General features: G+C 58.3%; 3 protein-coding genes across 3 annotated transcripts in view; all 3 read left to right on the top strand.

Annotated features, from left to right (window-relative positions):
• The first annotated feature begins 1,215 nt into the window (after nt 1-1,215).
• Nucleotides 1,216-10,422, top strand: GMIP (GEM interacting protein). Its single transcript, XM_024767457.1, is given in 22 exon segments — nt 1,216-1,357; nt 2,310-2,394; nt 2,856-2,931; nt 3,043-3,100; nt 3,400-3,525; nt 3,617-3,681; nt 3,792-3,899; nt 4,344-4,424; nt 4,508-4,678; nt 4,768-4,905; nt 5,265-5,452; nt 5,706-5,812; nt 5,887-5,976; nt 6,295-6,372; nt 6,441-6,595; nt 6,817-7,005; nt 7,107-7,244; nt 7,347-7,543; nt 7,868-8,111; nt 8,113-8,256; nt 9,621-9,687; nt 9,824-10,422. Coding segments are annotated over 22 exon segments (2,898 nt in total). The 5' UTR covers nt 1,216-1,338; the 3' UTR covers nt 10,198-10,422.
• Nucleotides 10,423-12,090: 1,668 nt separating this feature from the next.
• LPAR2 (lysophosphatidic acid receptor 2) lies at nt 12,091-15,328 on the top strand. Its single transcript, XM_024767434.1, has 2 exons — nt 12,091-12,834; nt 13,531-15,328. Exons 1-2 carry the CDS (start codon nt 12,093-12,095, stop codon nt 13,842-13,844), a joined length of 1,056 nt encoding a protein of 351 aa, XP_024623202.1. The 5' UTR covers nt 12,091-12,092; the 3' UTR covers nt 13,845-15,328.
• A 1,996-nt stretch (nt 15,329-17,324) lies between these two features.
• The window catches only part of PBX4 (PBX homeobox 4), a 35,225-nt gene continuing 35,038 nt past the window's right edge, over nt 17,325-17,511 (top strand). The window contains 1 exon segment of the mRNA XM_024767482.1: nt 17,325-17,455. Within this exon segment, the coding sequence (XP_024623250.1) occupies nt 17,325-17,455 (131 nt within the window).

Genomic DNA, 17,511 nt, shown 5'->3' with positions numbered 1-17,511 from the left:
AAATCATTACAAATACTGACTCGGGTCACACTCGGGATTCAGCACCACACAGGTCATAGCCAGGGTCTGACCTGCAGCCTGGCTCTCATACTGTTACTGTCCTTCCTTTCAAAAGGTGCTGGCTCACTACAGCTCAGGAACTGTGCAATAGACAGCATGAAAGCTAAGAGCCACAGTCAGAGATTTCTTGCCTTCTTGACAGCCAAAAACTAGAAAAAACTATTTCCTGCCAGAAATTACAGAGTGTGGGGTGTGAGTGCATTTTTATAACTTTGGCAAGCTGCATGTGATGACCTCAGGCCAGGGAACCCAGGCCCAGGCTTCTGGACGACTTCCCCCTCCCCACTGATGTTCAGTGAGGAGCTCTCTACCCTTTCCTGCCCTTGCCCCTTGGTCATCCTCAGCAGCCCACCCCTGACTGGCTTCCCATCAGGAGGAGTGTGGCCCACAGCCCAAGGAAGGCCCTGGGAGCCAAAGTGGGAAAGGGGCTGGGACCAGCTGTGAGCATCAGGTGAGCCCCGAACACTGGCCAAGGTTTCTGGAGGGGCGCGGGTGCCAGGCCCCATCCAGCAGAGGGGCTGCTGGGGTCACATGGAATCCTTGAGACAATTTGAGGCAACAAGAAGGGGAGCACTCTGGACTTGTGATTTGCTGGGGATGATTCTTGCCGGGGCTCAGGGCGAGGGTCTCTGTGTCCTCCATGACTGAGAGAAGTGCTAAGGGCGCTCCGGCTCTGCTGTAACTGGGTCTTCAAGAACCTGATCCAGCACTGAGCATTACTGGGTGTCCCCCAGTTGTATCTCCAGCCCCAGCGTTGTTAGGGGACTTCAGTTTCAACTGGAATCAGGCAGGACATCACACCTCCAACCAGGGGGCTCCCATTGCCCCAGCCAGGTTGGGATGAGTTCAGAGGTCCAAGAGACCCCTGGGCAGGGGCGTCATTGGGTCGTAGAACGTGAAAGGTTTGGGACAGGCTCCTCAGGCCAGGCAGACTCTGTGGACTCACTGCAAGGGGAGTGTGCTGGGGTTTGGGGACCCCGCAAAGATATGGGGAGGGGAACCCTGGCCGGGATGGAGTCATTTCGGCAGGTCACTCAGGAGGTCCTGGCTCAGCCGCATATCCAGCTGCTCAGGCAGGGGGCGTGGTCCGCGCTCCCCTGCCTAGAGGGTGCGGCCGACCAGCAGAGGCGTGGCTGGGGGCGGGGCCTCCGCGGGGCGGGGCGACGAGGAACCCGGGCAGCGGCGGCCGCAGCAGGAAATCGGGGCTGGGCCCCGGTGGCGCCGGCGCGCGATTCCATCCCAATCCCCGTCCCAGCCGAGCGATCCTAGGGCCGGACCATGGACTCAACAGAGCCGGGTAGGCAGTCCGGGATACGGGATCAGAGAGGGGCCTCCCCCGACAGTATCCTACTTCCTAAATCAATGCGGGGCCCCGCCTATCCCTCTCCGTCCAGAGAGCCGGGAGAGGAGTGCCTGAATGGGGAGGGCACGGGCATGCTCCACTGTGGGAACCCCCAAGCTGAGGGGGACCCGGGACACCAGTCCCTGATCTCCCCTCCCCCTTTGGAGTCTTCACCCCGGATGCCTGGGGGAGGGGGCCCAGGAAGGGGAAGTGGCCGCTTCTGCTTCTGATATTTGTGATGGGGGCAGGGTGTCACGACCGCTGATGGAGAGGGCAACGCGGCAGGATCCCCACCCGGCTACTCCATTGCCCGGGGAGGGGGACATGCTGATCTGGGCTCCTCCCTAGAAGTGGTGCCTGCGACAGAAATGTGGCAAGGTCCGACTTCGTTTCCGCCTGTCTTTGTGTCTCTGCTTTGCATATTGTCATTTGGTCTTTATGCCTCTTGTGGTTTCAGGCTGGCTGTGTGTGTTTCTGTGGCAGGCCATGTGCCGTTCTGTCCCACGTGTATTTCCATCTGTCTGGGCTGAGGTCCATGTGGTTCCATTGTCAAGCCGGCTCTGTCCCGGGAGACAGTGTGGCTGTATCTAGGACGTCTGTTTTGTCGCTTTGCTTCTGGGCCAATGCATGTGTGGGTGTCTCTGCTCCTCTAAGCAGCTGTCTCTGTGTTGGGTTGTGCCTGAGTCCATCTGCCTGTCCCAAGTCGGGCCCCACCCAAGCCCACACTCCCTCCATCCCAGCTCAGACACCCACGCCATCCTATACTCCCCATGGGAACAGAACTCTCTCTCTCTCTTCCCTTTCCCTCTCTTTCCCCGCCCCACCCCGATCCTCCAAACAACCTGCCAAAGTGCGGTGGGTGGAGGGAGGCTTCCACTGGCCCATGTGTGATACTCCCCTCCCCAAGGGCTACCCTCAGCTCCTGAGAGCAGGAAGAGATACAGTGATATCTTCCGGAGCCTGGACAACCTCGACATCTCACTTGGGAACGTGTGAGTCTGTGCCTGAGTAACCCCAAATTCCACCAGGACCCCCCAAATCCCTAACCATTTAGGTGCCTGAAACCCCATTAGGAACCTGCAACTTCTGGATCCTCAAAACACCTGAATATCCCAAAATTCAACCCCCCAAATCCACCTGAAATCCCCAAAGTGATCCTAGGGCCCCCACGTATCCTTCTTGTGACCCTTGTGACCCCTTAAAACACTTGAGAGCTTTATAATCCTACTCTGAACCCCAAAGTTACCTGGGATCCTTCAAATTCTATCTCAAGTCCCATAAAAAAAAGCTCACCTACTTTCCGCTCTAAAGCCCCATCCCTCAGGACTCCTAGATACAATAGACGTCACAGAGGTGATATCTAGGACCATCCCCAAACTGCCTTGGGGCCCCCAGCACCCCTAGGTGGGACAGACTGGGTGGAGGGTGGCATCCTGACACCCTTACCTCCCAGGACCCTTGAGATGCTGGCTGGAGACCCTGTGCTTTCAGGAGACCCAGAACCTGACAAGACCCCCACAGCCACTTTGGTGAGGGATGGGACCAAGGGGACAGGGAGGAGGGGACCTTGGAGGAGGGGGTCTGAGGAAGGTGGAGCCCCTGCCCTGCTTGTTCCTGAATGCTGTCTCCCTCCCCCTCAGACGAGTGAAACCAACCGTTGGAGTGGTCCCTCCCCAGAGGATCCTGCACCCCTTACAGGTAGGGGGGCTTTGAGGCCAAGCGAGGTGGGGGAGGGACAGAAAGGAGTCCTTCCATCATCAACTGCCTATTCCATGCACCAGGGATACGGCAGTGCACACAACAGATCTGAACCCCTGTACTCAGGGAGCCCCCAGTCTGAGTGGAGAATCAGTGTAAAACAACCTGGACAAATGAAAACAAGGGGGTGTCTGGGGAAGCCACAGGGTGTAGAACAGGGTCCACTGGTCTGGTTTGAGGGCTCAGGGAAGGCTTCCATGGGAGGGGTCAGAGGTCAGAGGTCCAACCGTCTGCCCCAGGGGAGGAACTGGACTTGCGGCTCATTCGGACCAAGGGGGGTGTGGATGCAGCCCTGGAGTATGCTAAGACCTGGAGCCGCTACGCCAAGGAGCTGCTGGCCTGGACTGAGAAGAGAGCCAGCCATGGTGAGGGCCCCTTCTACCGGGTCCCAGGCCCTGCCCAGACCCTGCAGTGCTCACACCCTGCCTGACTCAGACCCCTGCTGTCTGCCCCCAGAGCTGGAGTTTGCCAAAAACATCATGAAGATTGCTGAGGCGGGAAAGGTGTCCATCCACCAGCAGGTAGCCATGAGCACCGCCCCCCACCAGAGCCCAGTCTCTCCAGAACCCCAGCCAGATACCCCTAGATCCTCAGCATCCTCCAACACCAGACGGCCTCTCCCCACCCTCAGAGCCACATGCCACTGCAGTACATCTACACCCTGTTTCTGGAGCACGACCTCAGCCTGGGAGCCCTGGCCATGGAGACAGTGGCCCAGCAGAAAAGAGACTACTACCAGGTGAGGGGGCCCTTCATGCGTTATTCCCTCCACAACCACCTGGAGGAAGGCACCGTTACCATCAGCACCATTTGCTGGTGAGGAAGCTGAGACCCGGGGATGCTGAAGAACTTGCCCAAGGTTACCCAGCAGAGATTCGAACAAGGCTTCCTGTGCTATTGCAAAACCATGCTTTTGTTCTTCTGCGGGCCACGGGGCGAGGTGCCAAGTGTGCCCAGGAAGAGGGCCTTGGCATCTTTGGGTCTAGGCACAAAGGATGGAGGTGACCACTGAGACTTTCTGGAGACACTGGGCTAGGGGAGGGCAGAGGTCTTCTGGGTGAGAAGACCCAGGAGAGAGAGTGCAGACCCAGAAAAGGGTCCAAAGGATGAAAGACATGTGGCCCCAGTGAATGCAATGATCGAGTAGCCCTGAGGCAGCATCCCCATTCCCCATCCTTCCCAGCCCCTGGCTGCCAAACGGACTGAGATTGAGAAGTGGCGGAAGGAGTTTAAAGAGCAGTGGATGAAAGAGCAGAAGCGGATGGTAAGGTCTAGGGTGGGCGGCTGGGGAAGCGGACTGGGGAAGCAGATGAAGAAGCAGTGACCGCGTCCCTCCTCCGCCCACAGAACGAGGCGGTGCAGGCACTGCGGCGGGCCCAGCTCCAGTATATGCAGCGCAGCGAGGACCTGCGGGTGCGCTCCCAGGCGTCCCCCGAAGACCCGGCCCCCCAGGCCCAGCCGGGACCCAACAAGCAGCAGGAGCGGCGGCGGCGCTCGCGAGAGGAGGCCCAGACCAAGGTGGGGATTCGGCCCCGTGCCCCCCTGTGCTTCGGCATCCCCGGTCCCACGATCTGTCCCACACACGCTCCCTGCCTTGGTCTCTCCAGGCGCAGGAGGCCGAGGCACTGTACCAGGCCTGCGTCCGCGAAGCCAATGCGCGGCAGCAGGACCTGGAGGCCGCCAAGCAGCGGATCGTATCACACGTGCGCAAACTGGTGCTGCAGGGGGACGAAGTGCTGAGGCGGGTGAGACCCTAACCCGACGGCTGCCCACCACACTCATTCGCCCAGGCTGGGCGCCTCCTGCCCCTAAACCACCTCCAGAGCACCAGGACCTGCTCCCTCTTGCTGGACAGCCAGTTCCGGCCCCCCAGACCCTGACTGCACTTCCCCCTCGGCCCCCTCCCAGGGGGTCCTACCCCCAAGATGACCCACCTTGGTTCTGACCACACCCCCAACCCCAGCTGCGCGCTCCTGTCCCTAAGCCGCCTCCCACTGCCCGGCCCCGCCCCCAAGCCTGGACCGAGCTGGTATCTCTCAGGGTCAGGCCATGCCCCAGGCTCCCAGGCCCAGCCCCTCTCTCACCTGAGGCCTCCGCCCCACAGGTGACCCTGGGATTGTTCCGGCTGCGAGGGGCTCAGGCAGAACGCGGCCCCCGCGCCTTTGCCGCCCTGGCCGAGTGCTGCGCGCCCTTTGAGCCGGGCCAGCGATACCAGGAGTTCGTGAGGGCGCTGCGGCCCGACGCCCCACCGCCCCTGCCACCAGCCTTCTCTTTCCAGGAGTTCACGCACGGGTGGGTCCCCAGGAGCGGGGTCAGGTAGGAGCCAAGCAGGTGGGTGGGGTTGTCCCAGTCGTGGGAGAGTTGGGAATTTGGGGCTACTGCACTGGGGGCCACGATGCTCATGGCCATAAGGGCTTGCCATAAGGGCGAATGAGTGTGGTGGGCAACTCCAAGTACTTGGAGTTGGGGCCTAAACGGGATGCCAGGGTGATGTCATCCCAGGCAAGTTTCCTGGTTATCAGAGCCCTCAAACCTCTCCTTTCAGTTCCCCTCTGGACACAAGAAAGAAGCTCTCTGGAGCCCCACCTCCACCACTGGACGAGAGTGCAGCTGAGCCAGGCCCTTGGGAGGACACTGGCACAGGCTGGCAGGGTGAGTCCCGTGAAGGGCAGGCAGGAGTGGTGCTGGGGCAGGGGGCCATACCTAACTGACCTGTCCCCTCCTAGGAACTCTGGGCCCCACTCTGGCCAGTGATGTGGACAGCATGGGTGGTGGCAGCGAGTCTCGGTCCCAGGACTCTCCCACTTCCAGCCCAGGTGGGACCATCCTCCAGCCCCTGGCCAGGCTCTGACCCTCAATCTCAAACCCATTCTTTGACCTCTGACCTACCCTGCAACCCTGACCTATTTTCTCAACCTCTGACCCATTCTCTTGATCCAACTTCTGAACCACCCCCCAGGTTCTTCAACCCCTAACTCCTGACCTGTCTGACCCACCCCCTCCTGACCTCTGACCCTTTCCCCAAGGGCATCTGTGGGTGGTTTTGGAAGGCCAAAAACCAGGAATGTTTCCTTAGCCTTGGAGCCTCCCCATGACCTCTGTGACCCCCAACCTCTGTAACCCTCTGACTCCAGGCTCTGGCACGAGGCGGCTGGTGAAGGTCTCATCCACAGGCACCGAATCTTCAGATGACTTGGAGGAGCGAGACCCTGGTGAGGCTGGAAGCAGGTAGGGGTGGGGTGGGGGTGGACTAGGCACTCCTGACCCTGTCTCCCTGCAGACCTGGGAGATGGGCTGGAGAACGGGCCAGGCACCCCGTTCAAGAAGTGGACACTGTCCAACGCGGCCCAGACCCACCGGCTGCGGCGGCTGCGGGGCCCAGCCAAGTGCCGAGAGTGCGAGGCTTTCATGGTCAGCGGAACCGAGTGCGAGGAGGTGTGGCCTGAGCCGATGACCTAATGACCTCTGCTGAACCCCAGTGACCTCTCTGACCCCAGGCATCTCTCTGACCTGAGATCCCTAAGACCTTCCCACCCCTGGGACCTGCCCTGATCTGATGATCTCCTATGAGCCCCCTGCTCCCTGAGGATCCCTGTGACCTTCTCTTCCCCCACTGACCCCCGATGACCTCCCTGACCGTGTGACCTTTCCCTCAGTGCTTTCTGACCTGCCACAAGCGCTGCCTGGAGACTCTACTGATCCTTTGCGGACATAAGCGGCTCCCAGCCCGGACCCCCCTCTTTGGGGTCAACTTCCTGCAACTGCCCAGGGACTTCCCGGAGGAGGTGCCCCTTGTGATCACCAGGTGCACCACCGAGATAGAACAGCGCGCCCTGAGTGTGCAGGTGCCACCTTGACCCTTGACCACCCCCAAGGGTGAGTGACCCAGCCCTCTCAATGGCCAGATTGCAAGCCAGCTGTCCAACTTCCCACCCCTGCCCTTCAGGGCATTTATAGGGTCAGCGGGTCCCGGGTCCGCGTGGAACGGCTGTGCCAGGCTTTTGAGAACGGCCGAGCATTGGTTGACCTGTCAGGGAACTCGCCTCACGATATCTCGAGTGTTCTCAAGCGATTCCTCCAGGAGGTGGGTGCTCAGCAGCTCAGGAGTCAGAGGCCGGGTGGGCTCAGACTGAGGACCCTCTGTAGCCCACCCACACCCATGTCCCCCCTGCCATTCCACCCCCAGCTCACTGACCCCGTGGTCCCCTTCCACCTCTACGACGCCTTCATCTCTCTGGCTAAGACCCTGCATGCAGACCCTGGGCACGACCCTGGGACCCCCAGCCCCAGCCCTGAGGTTATCCGGTCGCTGAAGAACCTCTTGGTGCAGCTGCCTGACTCTAACTACAACACCCTGCGGCACCTGGTGGCCCATCTATTCAGGTGTGCACTGTCCTTGACCTTGACACATGACTTCTGACCTGAGGCACGGATCCAGGACTCCTTCCTTGGACATGTGACCACTGACCCCTGACCTCTGACCTTTGAATGTGTTTTCTGAACTCTGAAACTTAATACATGACTCCTGACTTTGGATGCTGACCCCTGACCCCCATTGCCAGGCATGTGGCTGCTGGTCGTACACAATGACTGGGACCACTTACCCAGGACTTGGGCAAGCTGCCACTAGCCTGGCTTGCAGATCCTACCCGATGACCAATAACCATACCCTCTGTGCCCTGACCCTTCTCCTCACACTGTCCCCAGGGTGGCTGCACAGTATGAGGAGAACAAGATGTCTGCCAACAACCTGGGCATTGTGTTCGGGCCGACACTGTTGCGGCTGCCGGACGGTCCAGGGGTAGCCAGCGCCGGCCCCGTCACCTGCCTGCTAGACTCCGTGCACCAGGCCCAGCTCATCGAGTTCCTCATTGTACACCATGAGCAGATCTTCGGGATTGATGACCTCTTCCTGGCCACTGAGCCCCTGCCCCGAGACCCCAGTCCCACCCCCTACTCCCCTCCCAACCAGCCCCCAGCCACCATACTCACAACCTGCCCTGGACGCCCTGCCCATATCCCTAGCCTCGGACCCCAACCCAGACACCATGCCCCTTAGTGCCCTGGAGAAGCATCCCGAGACCACGCCCACAGAGGTAAGGAACCTGCTGGGCCCACAGACATGGGGAGAGCCTTCTCTCCATTTAATTTTCTCTCTCTCCTGTCTTCCTTCCTTCCTTTCCCTTGACATTTTTCTATTTCATTCCCTTTCTCCTTTCCTTATTTACCCTGCACTCATTCTGAAAGGAAAGGTAAGGAATGGAGTGGTGGGAAATAAGGGAGTAACAACAGGGTAGAGCCTTGCAGAGATACTAACATGAGTACCATTCATTCCTTCAACAGAATATTGAACACCTACTATGTGCCAAGCGTTGCTCTAGGCATTGTTCTAGGCATCAGTTAGCAAAATATTCAAAGACTCCATCCTCTTGGTTGCCTACCTTCTAGTGGGAAAGAAACCAACAATAAACAAGAAATATGATACAAAGTCAGTTATACAGGATGTTACAAGGTGATGAATACTATAGAAAAAAGAAAGGGTAGGGTAAAGTAGGGGACATCAAGGGCACCAAGGTGAGAGGTGGTGGGCGGTTTGTAGCAGTAAATAGGATGTTGTGAGTGGGTCTCATGGAGAAGATGGGTTTGAGCAAAGACTGGAAGGATGTGAGGGGGGAGTAAGCCAGGTGGAGATCAGGGGAAGGGTGTTCCAGGCAAAGGGAACAGCCAGTACAAAGGCCCTGAGGTGGGACCATGCCTGGTATATTCAGAGCACAGCCCCATGCTATAATGAATGAGTGAGGGGAAGGTGGAAGGAAGTGAGGCCAAAGAGGGCTGTGCAAGCCTCCATAGACTGCACGCCTACAATGCAGGGGTGCTTGCATAGTAATTGCCCTAAGAGGTAAATACTGTTAATGAAAACCATTTACAGATGAGACTCTTAGGGGAGGCTTTCTGACCCTCAGATGCTGATACACTTACCATTCCTGAGAGCTAGGATCTCCCCTGCAGCACCCCAGAGCTGGGAAAGCTGCTGCTGGTGAGGTGTGGGACTCTGAGAACTGGCATACCTCAGAAAGTGCTCCGGACACAGAGAAAGAATTCCAACTGCTATTAGCATTTAGCGAAAGGATGAACTAAAAGATATTCAGATAAACTAAAAAGCAGGCCTGAAATTGCAGAAAGTAGAGCAGGATGAAGACCGGTAGTTCACCCATTCCTAATGCAGAGAAGGCTGTCACTTTCCGGGCTGGTCCTCTGTTGAACAAAGGCATTCCTGCCCTCACAGAGCCCACAGTTGAGATTAATGACACTGCTCTTCACAGGAGGACAAGCAGTACACTCTCAAGGGCATCATCTCTTCCCAGCTACCAGAACTGCAAGGGAACTTTTGCATGTCTACGAGTCTCAAAGAACTGGCATTTTATTGCTGGAGGTCTCATTCTTGGGTTTCTTCTTGCAGATTCCAACTCTGCAGAGGGACCAGGAAGAGGAAGTAACCAAAGACACCAAAAATGAGGGAGAGGAAGGTGAGTGTGTTGTGGGGTAGCCCAGGGGTTCTGGGGTTGCCCCTGCCTTGGGGTAGCTTGGCTGAGTGATGATAATGGGGGAGGGGTGTATCCAGAGGACTTAGGGGTGCTCAGCATTGACCACCCTATCCCACAGTGTCCAGCCAAGGCCCTGAGGACTCACCCCTGGGGACACAGTCCCGTGGCCACTTCAGCCGCCAGCCAGTGAAGTATCCCCGGGGGGGTGTACGGCCTGTCACCCACCAGCTGTCCTGCTTGGCCCTGGTGGCTTCCAAATTGTGCGAGGAGACCCCTGTCACATCAGTGCCCCAAGGGAGCTTGCGGAGGCCAAGACCCGGCCCTGCCGCCACCTCCCGTGAGGGCAGCCCTCTGCGCCGCACCCCACTGCCCAAGCATTTTGAGATCACGCAGGAGACGGCCCGGCTACTCTCCAAGCTGCACAACGAATCTGTGCCCAAGGCCACCTGCTGCCCAGGCACCCAGCCTGAGGAAGCTGAGGACCATTTCTGACTATCCCAGCACTCTGACCAAGAAGCCCAGGACTGAGAAGATGGGCCCAACATCCCAGGAGTTCAATGTTGGGGTGTCTGGAGAGTTCCTATGGGGAAAGACTACATGGCCTAGGGGAGAACTAAAACCCTTTAGCAGCAATGTACCAGGATCCCCCCCCACTAGACACAGGTCAATGTCAAGCGACAGGGCCACTCAGGTTCAGAGGTCACTCAGGGTTAATAATACAGATCATGGGGTCCTTGAGGTCCACCCTAGTCTCTGACCCCTAGGATAGGGGTGCTTTTTGCTACGTTGGTTGTTGCCACTCCCCCATCTCTGTCTGCCTCCTTAGCTGATCCCAAGTGACCAGATATTGGAGGGTGTGGGCAAGCCAGACTCAACATCCTGCCTGGGGTCTGGTGGCCTCTGAATAAACTGTGTCCTTTATAACCTTGAGTGTCTTTCTTTGCCAGGGAAGGGTGACAGGGGAGAGGTCGGTGAGGCAGCATCTTTTCGCCCCATTTTACCGACCAGGGAAACCAAAGCCCCCTTTCTTTCATCTCAGAACACCCCGAGCACCTACATGCAGTAGAGGCTGGGCCTGGGCACCTGGCTGAGTCACACCGGGCCGGCCCTCCCGGAGCTCAGCGTGCGATTCGGTCCTGCACAATCAAACAAACATAACTAAGTGCAGATAACCGAGACAATGGGGCTGTGTGCTCTGGGCCGTGGGAGTCCAGGGCCGCCACAGGCGTGGGCCGGGCAGGGAACAGCGCTGCCGGGGCCTGGATTTCGAGAAACCTGAGTGCGGCCGGAGAGTCAGCTGGGGCCAGAGAGGTCTGCGGGTCAAGGGAGGCTGCGTCGCGCGGTAGCTCTAAGCCGGCGAAGCCAAGGAGGGGCTGGGGTCGCGGCGGTGGGAGCCGGGTCGGATCAGGGCGTGGCTTAGAACTGGCTACGGATTGGACACGAGGGAGCGGGCGGGGTGGGGCCGGGGCAGGGGCGCAGACCCTGAGACCACCCGGAGGTGGGCCCGGGCGGCGCCAGGTCACGGCGGGAAATCTCGGGCAGCGAGTGACTCAGCCCCGCGAAGGCCCAAAACTGCGGGCGCGTGAGGTGTGCGGGGACTCGGGGTGGGGGTCCCGCGCCGGAAGTGGAGAGGGGCCACTGAGGATCCCGGGCGCCGCCCCCTCCTCTCCTACCTCCTCCTCTTCCTCCCCTAGCCTGGGGGCCCCCAGAGGCCCGGCCTGCTGCCGCCTTCCTGACCGCCCCTTTTGTCCCACTCGAAACGGCCCGATCCACCGCCTGCTTCGGGAGCGCTCGCGCCCAGAGCCCGCCGCCCAACTTGTGGGGCTGCCTCACTGCCCCCAATCTGATTGCCCGAGTCACTTCCATGTCCCAGCACCGACCTCCTGCAAGGTCCTAGCAGTGGCCCCACCCTGCGCACACACGCCCCCTGGGCTCCGCTCCCTGCACTGACCCCAACACCAAACTGACCCTCCCTTGCCTGCTTTCACAGCCCACACCCCTTTGTCCTGCCCTAACCGACCCCCCCGCCACACACACACACACACACACACACACACACACAGATTGGTCACAGGTTGGCACCGCGTGGGCAAATGAGTTTTGTTTTGATTCTTTAGGTTAAAAACAAAACCACCCAGTCGTTTGATTTGGGAGATACCCTTCTAAGAGTCTTATTAGTAATTAAGCAACAACTTCCCCACCCCACCCCCGAACTCACAGACTTGCTTTTCCAGGTCACCCTGGCCCCTACCACTACCACTTTGCCCTCATGCATCTGAGTTTGAGACCCTTGCCCTTCCTGTCCTAATCCTCCCTCTGGCTGCTGCTCCCTTCTCTGTCCTTCCAACAAGGACCTTCTGTACTGACCTTTCCCTCTGTGCCCCCAGATGGTCACCATGGGCCAGTGCTACTACAATGAAACCATCGGCTTCTTCTACAACAACAGCGGCAAGGAGCTCAGCTCCCACTGGCGGCCCAAAGATGTGGTTGTGGTGGCACTGGGGCTGACTGTCAGCGTGCTGGTGCTGCTGACCAACCTGCTGGTCATCGCGGCCATCGCCTCCAACCGTCGCTTCCACCAGCCCATTTACTACCTGCTTGGCAACCTGGCCGCAGCTGACCTCTTTGCCGGTGTAGCCTACCTCTTCCTCATGTTCCACACAGGCCCGCGCACAGCCCGGCTCTCACTTCAGGGCTGGTTCTTGCGGCAGGGCCTGTTGGACACGAGCCTGACGGCGTCCGTGGCCACACTCCTGGCCATCGCCGTGGAGCGGCATCGCAGTGTGATGGCCGTGCAGCTGCACAGCCGCCTGCCCCGAGGCCGGGTCATCATGCTCATCGTGGGCGTGTGGGTGGCCGCGCTGGGCCTGGGGCTGCTGCCCGCCCACTCCTGGCACTGCCTCTGCGCCCTGGACCGCTGCTCGCGCATGGCCCCCCTGCTCAGCCGCTCCTACCTGGCCGTCTGGGCCCTGTCCAGCCTGCTCGTCTTCCTGCTCATGGTGGCTGTCTACACTCGCATTTTCTTCTATGTGAGGCGGCGGGTGCAGCGCATGGCAGAGCATGTCAGCTGCCACCCCCACTACCGTGAAACCACGCTCAGCCTGGTCAAGACTGTTGTCATCATCCTGGGTGAGTGGCACCCTACTTCCCAACTCCTGCGAGACTGATAGAGCATGATGGGAGGGGATGATCTGGGTGGGGAATGTTCTCCAAGGAGGTGCCACCTGAGCAGAGGCAAGGCAAGAGTTCCAGGCAGAGGGAACAGAAGGTGACAGCCCCAAACAGGACCAGCCCAGTGTCTCCAAAGAGGGGAGAAGGCCCACGTGACTGGTCCGCAGGAAGAGAAGGTCAGCACAGCCTCAAAAGGCACAGACAGGAGTCATATTTTGTTCTGAGTCCCATGGGAAGCCCTTAAGAGTTCTTAGCCAGGAGTAATGAGGTCTGGCGGTTGAATGTAGAATGGTCTGAGCAGGGGAGGTGCACACACCACCCCCAAGAAACAAAGAGCAACTCTTCCTAATCATTCCTTTTCCACCACCGAGTAATCGGTCGGTCCCACAGTGACCTTTCCCCCAAAGAACAAATCTCTATGTAGAAATGTCCAGGGTCCTGTCCACCGTGTACCAGTTAGGAAGGGCTTTCCTCTGGCAGACAATCAGAGAAAGGTTTCCCCTCTTAGCAGTTCTGCCCCATCATGCTGCAAAGGCAGCAAGACAGGCAGCTCTTCCCTACAAACTGCACAGCTGTCGCCCAAGCTCTGGAGACTCCTCCAGTTCTGAGCCATTGCAACAGCTGGCCCTGCTCACATCAGGCTCCATCCCACAGGGGCGTTTGTGGTCTGCTGGACACCGGGCCAGGTGGTGCTGCTTCTGGATGGTCTGGGCTGCAAGTCCTGCAACGTCCTGGCTGTGGAGAAATATTTCCTACTTTTAGCCGAGGCCAACTCGCTGGTCAACGCCGTGGTGTACTCATGCCGAGATGCTGAGATGCGCCGCACCTTCCGCCACCTCCTCTGCTGTCTGTGCCTTCGCCGGTCCACCCACAAGTCTGTTCGCTACACACCCTCTACCCAGACAGGCCGTAGCACTCGCATCATGCTTCCTGAGAATGGCCATTCCCTGATGGACTCCACCCTTTAGCTAACCTTGGACTTCAGCAGGGTACAGCAAATGCCAGAGCTCTGCCCCTGGCCACTTGTGGGTGCGCCCGGCTCTACCCAATCTGCGGGCCAGACTTAAAGGCAGACCCTCAGTCTGGCTTGGCATGAAACCACTGCCAGCCCTACCCAGGCAGACAACTGTGCCCATCTCAGGGCCTGTAGGTTGGGGTCATCTAAGCACCTGGGAGAGAGTTGAACGGGGTGCAGGAATCTGGCTCTTCAGTCATCTCAGGTTGCAGGGCTTTTTAACGGACACTTTTCTGTTTTTACTGCACATGCCTGGCAAGCCCTGTGGACTGGCTTCCTCGTCCACGGTGGCGTGGGTAATAAAGGTGGGAGAGATTAGGGCCCCCTCAGGCCACGCTGCCCAGTGCAACAGGGTAACAAGGATGGACCATGGGCGCCTCATCTGCCTGAGGCTGATTGTTTAGGGCCACAGACTGAGGAGTGCTGAGCGTGAGCTGGGAAAGGTTTATGGCCTCTGGCAGCCTCCAGTGGTCTTGCCTATCCTCACAAGAATTAAGGGGGTCTACAAGGAGGGGGTCTATAAAGAGTAAACCTTTCCGCTCCGAGGTCTCCAAAGCCTTTTCTGTTGTCAGCTTATCTGTCTGTCCCTATGTCCCAGAATTGTCCACCTCAGCTCAGGCTGAGCTGGGATCCTTCAACGTGGCATCTCCTGGGACTGTTCCCATTCCCCTTTGGTCTCTGCATGGCTGTTGCTCTGTCTCTCTTGTTGTTCCCTTTTGCCTCTGTCTCCTCCACCTCTTTCCCTGCCTTCATCTTGCCACCTGCCTCTCTGTCTCCATTCTCTGGAGCCCAGAGTAGTCTGTGGCCTGTGTGAGGCTTCTGTCACCTGCCTGCCCCCTTGCCTGAGTCCAGATTGTTAATAGTCAGGTGTGTCCATCCCACTGCTCACTCCATCACCTACGTGCACACCTGTGGGCTTGGGGTAGTGAGGTCCATGGACCAGAATGCAGGATTTTAGAGTTGCCATTTCTCAAGCTTCTCTGATGTGCCTGGCACACTGATAAGCGTTTTAGGTGCATTATTTAATCACCACCTGCATCTTGTGGCATAGGTATTATATATATTTTCATGTGAGGACAGTGGCTCAGAGAGATCGAAATTTGGCCCATGGTAACATAGTTTCAAAAGGGCACAGAGATACATCGAGGGACTAGAGAGACCCCTGAGGAAAGGACTTCAGATTTCCGCAAAGTCCGGAGTTGGTCACAAGCTCAGCCTGGCTTTCCCCACTTCACCCTGTGGTCTCAGATGTGCCAGACCCATGATGAGTCCCCTCTCAGATACATAGAGGCACTGTGCTAGACACGGCGTAAACCAGGATCTGGATTCTCTCTGCTTACACACCTAGCCAGATTTTGAACCCAGGCCTCCCATCAGAGGCTGAATTCTTAAACTACTAAAGCATGCATTGCCAAAGAACCAAAAATGTGTAGATCCTTCTACATTAACTGGGGCTGAGTTTCCCTTTGGGAAAATTCTCCCTGCCCTACAACAGCTCTGTGAGGAGGCAAGAACAAACTGGGGTGCCAGGTACTTCTCCAGGGTCCAAGGTAGGCAGTGTGGCTCCTTGAGCCTGGGGCCTGAATCTCAGAAGTGATGACCTAGGCCAGCACCCAGCCACGTGGATGGGGACATAGTCCTTGTCTCCAGGGAGCTCTAGGCCTTTTGGACAAAAGTATCACTTTGGGTGCCAAGGCAGCCAGCCATTCCTATGGGGTGGGAACCCCTGATGGTCTCCAAAGGGAGCTCTGTTTCACCTGCTCTGAGCTGGCTGCTCTTGCATCAGCATCTTCCAGGTTCTAACCCACACTCTTCTGGTCTCCTTTGGGATCTTGTCCCATCAGTTTTTCCCTCTCTGTAGGTCTCTCCTCTCCACCAGGTGACTTAAGGTTTTTGTCTCAGATGGTCCCTGAAGCTCTCAACCCATCCCCCCACCACTGTTCTCTGAAGGATGCCAAAGTTACCCACTACTTTTCAGACCTCCTGTGTGGTGCTGCACTAGTGGCTGACCTTTTGTACAGGGTACCAGCTCTCCATGGTCCCCACATGTTCTAGTACTTCCTGTTACTGGGGCCAAGTGTCAGGTTTCCTTCATCAAGGAGCTTTCCAGGTTGTTCTTACATTAGCCTACGTCGTTCATTTCCATTCCCTTTGGAGTGCCCGAATCTAATCAGACCAGTTGGTGTTTGCATTTCCTCTCCAGCAGCAATGCGAAGAAGATGGGCCCTGTCCTGAAGGGTTCCCAGGAGGTTGAGGTCCCTTTATGAGCCTCGTCTGGGGTCTGTCCCCATTGCAAACAGGCTCTAGGAGGTCCCATGACTGGAGAAGTGATTTATGTCTGAGAATAAATCCTTTTCTCTCGCACAAGAACCCTCTGATGCCAGGAGTCCTAGCAGCCAGAAACAAAGGCCTGTGAAGATTCGCTCTGATTTGGGGGTGCATCACAGGGTAGGTCCTCAGAAAGCATCCTTCATGTGCTAGCGGAATGCTGTAGAGCAAAAGAATGAATAAAGCAAGGTCACTCTTAAGCTGGACCTTGAAAGGTGAATAGAAGTGATTTCTGCAACTGAGAAAATCACTCAGTTTTGACCTTCCAACCACCATCACCACACGTACCTGTACCCCCTATGGAATATTAGAGGTGGGGGGAGGGGGAACTGGGAGGCCGGGAGCCCAAGTGACCCACCTGCTGGTACTGAGGCTGAGGGGACCAGGGGTCTGGGGCTCCGGGCTTCTGGAGATGAATGGGGGTAGGGGTGTTGATGGGGTTCTGAGAGGCTAGGGAGGGTCTGAGAAGCAAGGGGTGGCTTGGAGGAAGAGTGCAGTGCTCTGAGAAGTTAAGACTGAGATGTGTAGGTCCCTGAGGAGTGGGATTCTCTGAGACATGGGAGACTATGAGGAAGAGTGGGGGCTGGGGGGGGGGATTGGCTCTGAGAAGTGAGGTGCCTGAGGAGTGGGGACTCTTGAAGAGATGTGCGGGCTCTCTGAGAAGGGAGCGCTCTAAGTACGTGTGCGGTGTAAAGTGTCTCAGAGTAGGAATGGTTGAGGGAGGTGGAGATGTGGGAGATGGGGTTTCTGAAGCAGAGCAAAGCCGGCCTTGCCCTCTCCGGCTGGAGGAGGGAAGGGGTAGAAAGCGCCATTGCCTCAGCAACCCCCAATAGAGTCCTAGGCAGATAGGAGGGGCTTTTAGGGGCCTGCCTGTGGGCGAGGCACGGCGGCCCGCGCGGCGGCGGTTGGCTGATGGAGATAGTAGGGCGTGTCCCTGGGCGGGGCGCGGTCCCCTGGCTGGCGGCGGTTGGCCGTAGGCGGAGGGGGGCGGGGCCCGGGGGCGCGCGTGGTGCGCTCACAGACTGCGGCGGTTGGCTACGACGTCCGCGCGAGCTCTCCAGGCTCTGCTGCTCCTTGGTTGAGCGCCCGCCAGGCCTCGCCGCTCATGGACACCCTGTGCTGCCGCCCCGCTGACCCGCGCCGCTCACCGCCCCGGCCCCCACCGGGCTCCGACACGGACGACGTCCTGCAGATCATGGCCATCACCGACCAGAGCCTGGACGAGGCGCAGGCCAGGTGCTGGCGCGGACTCGGCGGGGGCCACCCAAAGTCGCTTCAGTGAAGGGGGCGGG

Source organism: Neophocaena asiaeorientalis, unplaced genomic scaffold, assembly GCF_003031525.2.
Source record: "Neophocaena asiaeorientalis asiaeorientalis breed wild unplaced genomic scaffold, Neophocaena_asiaeorientalis_V1.1 scaffold87, whole genome shotgun sequence".
Lineage (NCBI taxonomy): Eukaryota > Metazoa > Chordata > Mammalia > Artiodactyla > Phocoenidae > Neophocaena > Neophocaena asiaeorientalis.
Note: the sequence above shows the minus strand (reverse complement) of the source record. Positions and strands in the feature narration are given on the sequence as shown.

Excerpts from the sequence above, each read along its gene's own strand:
- LPAR2 (XM_024767434.1), top strand. The coding sequence starts at position 12,093 with ATGGTCACCATGGGCCAGTGCTACTACAATGAAACCATCGGCTTCTTC. Across the intron at positions 12,835-13,530 it reads GACTGTTGTCATCATCCTGG|GGGCGTTTGTGGTCTGCTGG; the intron begins GTGAGTGGCACC and ends TCCATCCCACAG.